The sequence below is a fragment of the Mandrillus leucophaeus genome, unplaced genomic scaffold, assembly GCF_000951045.1.
Source record: "Mandrillus leucophaeus isolate KB7577 unplaced genomic scaffold, Mleu.le_1.0 Scaffold46, whole genome shotgun sequence".
NCBI lineage: Eukaryota > Metazoa > Chordata > Mammalia > Primates > Cercopithecidae > Mandrillus > Mandrillus leucophaeus.
Genome location: NW_012104920.1, coordinates 2,399,660 through 2,408,594, shown reverse-complemented (window position 1 = coordinate 2,408,594; position 8,935 = coordinate 2,399,660). Strand labels below are relative to the sequence as shown.

The window sequence follows — 8,935 nt, the reverse complement described above, 5'->3', positions numbered from 1 at the left end:
CCTGTACTACATACAGCACCCCAGCAGGACAACAGCCTGGATTGGATCCTGTACTACATACAGCACCCCAGCAGGACAACTGGCAAAATGTGAGTGAGGTCTGTAGATTAGGTAACAATATTAATGTGCTGATTTTTGCTGATTGTAGTGTTAGACATTTGGAATATCTGGGTGAAGAAAATACAGGAATTATCTTTACTATTTTTCCAGCTATTTTGTAAGTGAAATTATTTCAAGTTGAAAAGACAAAAACTAACTGAGACAATTAAAATACATTAAAATATAGGAAGTGTGGGGAAAAGAGAGATCAGATTGTTACTGTGTCTATGTAGAAAAGGAAGACATAAGCAGATCCATTTTGATCTGTACTAAGAGAAATTGTTCTGCTTTGAGATGCTGTTAATCTGTACCTTTAGCCCCAGCCCCGTGCTCACAGAAACATGTGCTGCACTGAATCAAGGTTTAATGGATTTAGGGCTGTGCAGGATGTGCCTTGTGAACAATATGTTTGCAGGCAGTATGCTTGGTAAAGTCATCGCCATTCTCCATTCTTGATTAACCAGGGGCACAATGCACTGCAGAAAGCCGCAGGGACCCCTGCCCAAGAAAGCCTGGGAATTGTCCAGGTTTCCCCCCACTGAGACAACCTGAGATATGACCTCGTGGGAAAGGAAAGACCTTACAGCCCCCAGCCCGACACCCGTAAAAGGTCTGTGCAGAGGAGGAGGAGTGAAAGAGGGAGGCCTCTTTGCAGCTGAGATAAGATGAAGGCTTCTGTCTCCTGCTAGTCCCTGAGAATGGAATGTCTCAGTGTAAAGCTGACCATTCCCATTCATTCTATTCTGAGATAGGAGAAAACCGCTCTGTGGCTGGAGGTGAGACATGCTGGCAGCAATACTGCTCTGTTGCTCTTTGCTACACTTAGATGTTTGTGTAAAGTGAAACATAAATCTAGCCTATGTGCACATCCAGGCACAGTACCTTTCCTTGAACTTATTCATGATACAGATTCCTTTGCTCACATGTTTCCCTGCTGACCTTCTCCCTACTTGTTGCCCTGCTACACTCGCCTCACCAAGATAGTAAAAATAATGATCAATAAATACTGAGGGAACTCAGAGACCGGCGCCGGTGCAGGTCCTCGCATGCTGAGTGTGCCGTTCCCCTGGGCTCACTGTTCTTTCTCTATACTTTGTCTCTGTGTCTTATTTCTTTTCTGTCTTTGGTCTCCGCCTGACGAGAAATACCACAGGTGTGGAGAGGCAGGCCCCCTTCAGGAAGAAAGCAGATAAAGCCAAAGTTGCACAAGTGATATGCAAATGACTCAAGTGTGGAAAATAGGATACTACAGCAATGATTCTAAAACTTTAATGTGTATATGAACCACTTCTTAAAATGCTGATGGATTCCTTAGGCCTGGAGTGGGGCCTGAGCTCTGCATTTCTAAAAAGCTCCCAAATGAAACCAATGCTGATGATGTGAACACCACATTGAATAGAGGGCTTAACACATGCTTCTAAGATAGTAACTTCCAAGACAGTAAAGGTTTGCTATCTACGCACTGAAAATACACAGTTGCTCTAATTGTTGGTTGCTTATGCTAGAATGCTCTATTCACACCTGCCCTGGCTAACTCCCTTTCATGACAGCATTAGTAGTTAAAATGAACCAGGATGTAAGTTCCAGCCGGGTGGCCTTTAACAAGGTACTTAACCTCCCTAAGGTTCAGTTTCTTCAACTGTAAAATAATGTGACAACCAAGAGAATGGTCTCAAGCAGCACTTAGTCAGTAACTAGAATTCAGACATGCAGTGATTACATCAGAATACATTAGATGACAGTAAAGAATCGTACTCTGATAGGCTACATGTCAACAAGATGAAACAGCGGCAGTATAAAGGGGAAGTTCCGCATTTGGTGTTTTTAAAAATAAACAAGATAGGGAGAACACTGATGAAAATAACTTAAGGATTTTAATTGACGTAATGCTCCCAGCAAGTCAACAATGTGATCCTCTCCCACCCCCACCCTCAAAAGTAACATAAGGTATATGTCCACGTGAAGAAAAGAAAGGACCTCTGGCCCACTGTACTCTGACCACACATGAAGGCCTGTGTTTAGTTCCTGGCTGAACTGCATAAAGTACCACTGCCAAACATCCAGCGGAGGGAACCTGAACTCCCGCACACCACGGCACAACGGCTGAGGGTAGTTGAGAAACACAGATGGAGAGAGATGTTATAGTGACACCTACTGGCTGTCAACGAAGCAGGCCAAGTGGTAGAAAGTGTCTCTTCCACCAGCTAGCTGGAAAGCAGCTAGTAGTGACAGCTGCTCTCAGCTTCAGCCAGTTGTTGACTTGGGAGAATTAAGATCTATGGTTACTAGATCTTCCAGATTTGAAAGAGTAGCGGGAAATCTGCATTTGTTATATAAAACTTTCTGATCTTCAAATGTTGGCAAGTATTAAAAAAAAAAACAAACTAAAATCTTCTGCAGACTGAATAAAATGCCCAAAAGGGGCTAATCTGCAATCTCCCTTGAATGTAAGTATCTGGAAGGTTGTTGTCCTCAAGAGGGTATAGAATGGTTCTAGCTCAATCCAGGGACAACCAAGTTATCAAAATTAATGTCACCAGTAGTGGGACAAATAGACTTCATGTGACTGCAGATAGATGAAGGATAACACTACAATCAGACTAGAGCTACAAGGAGAGACATTATATCACAATACAAGGAAGAACTTTCTAACATCTGGCTAACAATCAAATCAGCTGTCCCTGACAGAGTAACATGGGCTCAGTGAAAACCTCCAGAGTGTAGATGACCGTCTCTCGGCAACGTTGTGGGTAAGATTAAACTTGTTGGTGGCTAAGGCTTCCAACACTGAGTCTGTAAATCTACATACATAAAACATCTGTTGAAATCTATTTTTCTTAAAAGTCTTTTCTTTGGATTATTAAATGGATAAAAAGCCAGAAAAGGTGCAAAGGGTCCTGCAGGCAATATAAGATGTATATGCTTCGTGAGTCAATTGTTATTGGACACAGAAAAGTGACTTCGAAACAAGTTTGAAACATTTTCCTCTCAAACTTTTTTTTTTTTTAAGGTTCACTATTGCTTTCTACCTGCTTAAGACAAAGCAGGGATGAGTTCAAGGTGTTTTGGTTTTTTTTTTTTAAATCATTAAAAGGGAATAGGTTTGTGGTTATATGCTTCTTGCAATTCAGTAAGCCTTAACATGAAAGTGTCGCTGAATGACCTGAACGGTAAATATATATATATAAATGAGTTAATGCATATGAAGCATTTAGCACTGTTTCTGGCACATAAGGGGCCTTAAATAAAAGATAGCAACTCTAAGACTCAGGTTAAGATCACCTCCTCCAAATAACCCCAGAAACACCTTCCTTACAGATACCCTCTTTTAATTTCAGCCCATGGCTTATGTCACTTCATTTACAGACTGTTAGTTCTTCGGGACCAGAAACCTGGTGAGATGGGGAGGGTGGTGAAAGACAAGGTCAGACAAGGCAGGGCCAGATCATATAGGGCTTTAGCCCAAGAAAAGAGACTGGATTTTATTCTGCATGGTATGGAAAGTCATTGAAAGGTTCTAAGCAAGAAAGTAAAGTGTTCTCATTTATATTTTTAAATGACTAAGTTGGTTTCTGTGTAGAAAGCTGTTTTGCTTGGTTTGGTTTGGGGTGGAGAGGAGGCAGGAAGGTAAAAGTGGAAGCAGAGATAACCAGGGAGTAGATTACTGCAGTGATACAAGTTAGAGATGAGAGTGTCTTGTGTTAAGATGGTGACAACGAAAAGAAGTGGAGAGATTCCAAATACATTTTTGCCAATGTGAAACGAAGAAATCTATCATATCATAAAGTATACACATGCTTAGGATTATAAAAATTAAACTTACTTTAGATACTTGGCATATTCTGGGTCTTTCCAGTAAAGCAAGTATTTAAGATAATTAACAAAAGCTTTGTCTTTGAAGTAACCTCTTTGGGCAAGAACTGAAAAGCATTAAAAAAAAAAAAATGTCTGTAGGTCAAACCAATCTTTAAACTATGCTTTGTTACCCCTAATGTAAAGGATCTATTTACATAAAACCCCCACCACCAACACACATTGAATTCACAACACAAATCCCAGTGCGCAATTATATCTATATACCAGCATAAGTGTAATGTCATTCAATTGAGAATGTGTAAAAGTAGATACTATTTTGAATTGCAACTCTTCTGTCAGAAATCATTAGTAGCTACTCAATTTAATGAGGTGCTTAACAACTTACAATTAAGGTAATTTGGGTTGGCTAAACATTGCACAAATTCCAACTCCAACTGAAACCGAAGTCGATTTCCAGCATCATCTAGGAGACAAGACAGCAAAAATCATGGAAAGTAAGGGTCACTGTATATAATACTGATTTGTAGTAAGGAAACAGCAATAAAGAAACCTGACTAATGCTGAGATGGTCTTCCTAAACTGGGAGTGGGGGGAGATAAACCTTTCTTCGAAATCTAAGAAAAGCGGAGCCCTGATTAAAAGGAGTTAGAAGTTTCTCTAAAATTAAAGAGAAATCATCAAAGAAAGCAGCAACACAAACGGAGAATTCCTACTACTCGTGGGCCACTATGTAGGAATTTTAACAGTGATCACTAAGGTAGGCTGTAACAACTATGGCTTCCCCTATTTTAATAATGCGTTATAACAATTGTTAACAGTGATTAAGTTTTGCAAAAGCTACGTGCTGAATCAGTTAAGAAAAAGTTAGGATGCAAGAGACTGCGTAGAGCCTAAAAGATCATGGAGCGTATGCATATAAGAAGCACCAGTAGCAGAATGACACATAAAGTCCGGCGACGATATTTCAAACTTAGGCAAGCTCATGTGAGAAGCAGAAAACCAATCAAGGAGGACACGGTTTAACACACAAGTCCTCTCCCTTAGTCTCACCCACGCCCGGGAGCTGGTGGGGTGGTGTCTGAATAACAAAGATGTGCGAACAAACCAAATTAGGAAAACTGCAAAGAGTACCTTAGTCTTTCTAGACGCTACAAGAGCCTTCTCACCTCCTTGTCCAAATATTAACCCTGCCAAGAGTAAGGCCTGGAAGGAGGCCACGGGGAAGCCGTCTGAGCCGAGGGGAGTTCCATCTGCGAAGACTCCAAGATCAGAGAGCTACTCACCTGTCTCCATAGCGACGGCAGCGGCCATAACAAACGAAGATACCAAAACGCCACCAGCCTGACCGAGCAAAAGCCCAGAGTTGCGGGGGAAGTTCCGGAAACCACGGGTCTCACTTCCGGTCCCGGGGCACTGTGGGATATGGGGCCGGGCGGCTCCGCCCATCCCCGGCCAGCCCTGGGATGGCTCCACCCGCGCTGGCTCCAAAATAGCGAGGGGGCGGGGCCCGGGCCGTGGGAGCGCCTGAGGGGCAGGAGCCCAGTGTTTTTAGCTTTCGAAGGACCATGGTGTTTCCACGTCATCGTGTTGTGGCGCTCCCGGCTATGGCAGTACCGTAGTTTTCCTCTCTTCTGCCTGCGGTGACCGTTGGGCTGGGGGGTGCCCCGAGGCCTCCCTGGCCCCCTCAAGCCGGCAGAATGGCCTCAGCCCGAGGGGCCAAGCAGTCTTCTCCCCGGGTGGGGACCACCCGCTACACAGAGACGTCCACAGTCCGCGTGGAGACCTCGTCCCACCGTGTGGAGACCTCGTCCCACCGCGTGGAGACGTCGTCCCGGCGGGTGGAGACCTCCCAGCGCCGCAGCGAGGGGCCCTCCCTCTCCCCCTTGGGGAAGCGGCTCCCTGGCATCCTCGAGGCGTCCTCCCGGCACGTGGAATCCTCCTCGCAGCGCACGGAAACGACCTCCCGCCACATCAGGGCCTCGTCCCTGAGGGTGGAGACGGCTCTGCACTGCGCGGAGAGCCCAGCCCCGCGGGCCAAGCCGGCCGCCCGCCAGAACGAAAAACCGGCCCGATGAGATGCTGCTTCCCAAAGGCCACCAAGGGGCCAGGGCCCTCAGCCAGGACAGAAAGGCCTCCAGTTGCCAGCCAGCCAGCCAGCTGCCAGGTGGACCAATCATTTTCGGTTTCATGGAAACAAACCATAAATCAATGGAAGAAACAGCCAAGCCGCAGTTTCTGAACACAGCCAACGTTTATTGACCATCCTGCGTCTTGGACCAGCCTACTTTTGACCCAGTGAACTATTTTCACTTGAAGCCAGCACAAAAGATTTTCATGCCCAGGATGCTGTCTAAATTGGCTTGATGGACAAAGAGGCTGTTTGAGCCTCTGAGCCAGGTGAGTTTGGGATCCACAGCCCTCAGAAGACCTTCACCCCTTAGGAACAGAGACCAAACTGAAATCATGACCTGTGGAATGATTCCATGCCTGCTAGAAACTTGAGGGGCAAGGAACAGACTCGTAAATTATTAATGGCCTTTGTTTATGTTTCAAGGTAACTGGTGGTTTTCTTTATGCTAAGTCTTTGTACCTGGCACTCCCATCCATACACTTTTTAAAGGTAGGTTAGATGTAGTTAAAAATGACAGTAAACCCACCAGCAAGCAAAAATAATCTTAGAAGAGAAAGTGAGAGGAGGCCATTGAAACCTGGTCTGAGGTTTGAAGAAGATGGAGAAGAGTCATATTTATTGAGAACCTGCTCTGTGCCAGGTACTAGATGTTCCTCCACTTACAATGGGGTTACCTCCCGTTAAAACTATTGTAAGTTGAAAATACGGTAATTTGAAAAGGCACTTAATATCCCTAACCTACTAAACATCATAGCTTAGCCTAGCCTACCTTAAACATGCTCAGAACACCTAACGTTGAGCACAGTCATCTAACAGAAAGCCCATTTTATAATAAAATGTTGAATATCTCATGTAATTTATTGCATACCGTACTAAAAGTGAGAAACAATGGTTGTATGAGTGCTCAAAGTACTATTTCTACTGAATGTCACTTTTGTACCATTGTAAAGTTGAAAAATCATAAGTCAAACCATCTTAAGTTGGGGACTGCCTGTATTCTGGGAACTTGGGCTATAGCAGTAAAGAAAGCAAAGTCCCAGCTGTAGTGGAGCTTACACCCTGGTGAAAAGGCAGACAAGCAATGACGAAACGAGACAATTTTCTATTGTGATTAGCACTATGAAGGAAATATATGGGTCATGTGATAGAGAATGGAAGTAAGGGGCTTCTTTTGATAAAATGGTCGGGGAAGTCCTTGCTGATTAGGTAACATTTAATCTGAGATATGTGTGAATGAACAGTGATCTGGAACATGTGCATTCTAGGCAGAAGAACAGCAAATACAAAAGCTAGAAGGGAACAAGCTTTGAATGTTCAAGGAACAGAAAGAAGGCCAGTGTGGCTGGAGGGAGAGAGAGGCAATTATATAGACATGGAAGCAGAACCGAAGGGAGGAGTTAGAAGCAAGCAGGGGCCAGTCCACAGAAGGTCTTCTAAGCCACAGAAAGGAATTTGAGATTTATTCTAAGGTCAATAGGAAAACATTGAAGGGTTTCCAACAGAGGAATGATATGATGCCATTTACATTGTATGTGGGACAGTAGTCCTCAACTAAGTGTGATTTTGACCCCAGAGGATATATGGCAACCTCTAGAGACATTTTAGTTTGGTAGACAAGTTAGGGGGAGTGGGTAGCACATTAGGTGCTACTGGCACCTAGTGGGTAGAGGCTGGGGATGCCACCTCATATCCTACAGTGCACAGGTCAACACCCTTCCCTCTGCCAACAGTGAAGAATCACTGGTCCCAAAACGTCAGTAGTGCCGAGGCTGAGAAACACAGTTCTAGCAGCTTGGAAAGCTAGAGCATGGTCCATTGGGACAGCATGCCACTTCTACATAGCAGGATTGTAGTGAGACCTAAGAAACAGTCATGGAAGAGGGTTGACTTTAAAGGTAAAGAGAAATCATTAAAGAAAACAGCAGCACAAATCGGACACAATACCTACCACTTGTGGGCCACTGTGTAGGAATTTTAACAGTGATCACTAAGGTAGGCTGTAATAACTGTGACTTCCCCTATTTTAATAATGCATTGTAACAATTGTTAACAGTGATTAAGTTTCGCAAAAGCTACCTGCTGAGTCAGTTAAGAAAAACTTAGGATGCAAACTGAACAAGAGACTCCAAAGAGCCTAAAAGATGATGGAGCATATGCATATGTGAGAAGCACAAGTAGCAGAATGATACACAAGTCTGGCGATGATATTTCAAACGTATGCAAGCTCATGTGAGAAGCAGAAAACCAATCAAGGACACGTTTTAAGACACAAGGAGGGCACGCTTTAAGACACAAGTCCTCTGCCTTAGTCTCGCCCCTGCTGGGAAGCTGGTGGGATAGTGTTTGAATAGCAGAGATGTGCGAACAAATCAAATTAGCAAAACTGCAGAGTACCTTAGCCTTTCTAGATGCTACAAGAGCCTTCTCTCCTCCCTGTCCAAATACTAACTTTGCCGAGAGTGAGGCCTGGAAGGAGGCCCCGGGGAAGCGGAAGAAGCGGTCTGTGCCAAGGAGAGCTCTGTCTTCGGAGACTCCAGGCTCAGAGCGCTACTCACCTGTCTCCATGGCGATGGCAGCGGCCATAACAAGCAAAGACACCGAATCGTCACCTGCCCAACAGAGGAAAAGCCTGGAGGGGCGTGAGAAGTTCCGGAAACCACGGCTCCCTCTTCGAGTCCCAGGGCATCGAGGAGTAAGGGGATGGTGGCTCCGGCCAGGCCCGCTCAGCTGGCGCTGGCTGCGGAATGGCGAGGGGGCGGTGCCGGGCTGTGGGAGCGCCTGTGGGGCAGGAGCCCAGGGAGGCAGAGACTTTTACCCTCAGAAGGAATGAGACCCAGAGCCTGGCACAAGGAAGAGAAGTGTGCAAAGTTGGTGGAATGAATTTCGGTG

General features: G+C 44.9%; 2 protein-coding genes across 3 annotated transcripts in view; one reads left to right on the top strand and one right to left on the bottom strand.

Moving 5' to 3' along the window:
- MED31 (mediator complex subunit 31) overlaps positions 1 to 8,698 on the bottom strand; it is a 10,703-nt gene extending 2,005 nt beyond the window's left edge. Inside the window, exons 1-3 of one of the 2 annotated variants that reach the window (XM_011994654.1) lie at positions 8,602 to 8,698; positions 4,301 to 4,378; positions 3,923 to 4,019 (exon numbers count right to left, since the gene is read on the bottom strand). In XM_011994654.1, coding sequence (XP_011850044.1) covers positions 3,923 to 4,019; positions 4,301 to 4,378; positions 8,602 to 8,629 — 203 coding nt within the window. In that variant the 5' untranslated portion in view covers positions 8,630 to 8,698. Of the gene's footprint in view, positions 1 to 3,922; positions 4,020 to 4,300; positions 4,379 to 5,198; positions 5,327 to 8,601 lie in introns of those variants that run through there. The other variant, XM_011994653.1, reaches the window with a different exon arrangement.
- LOC105549926 (chromosome unknown open reading frame, human C17orf100) lies at positions 5,310 to 7,195 on the top strand. The gene has a single exon (XM_011994655.1). The coding sequence runs from the start codon at positions 5,613 to 5,615 to the stop codon at positions 5,988 to 5,990; it is 378 nt and encodes a 125-aa protein (XP_011850045.1). The 5' UTR covers positions 5,310 to 5,612; the 3' UTR covers positions 5,991 to 7,195.
- Positions 8,699 to 8,935: the final 237 nt, after the last annotated feature.

What these genes read in the sequence shown, in the direction of transcription:
- LOC105549926 (XM_011994655.1), top strand. Translation starts at nt 5,613, where the DNA reads ATGGCCTCAGCCCGAGGGGCCAAGCAGTCTTCTCCCCGGGTGGGGACC.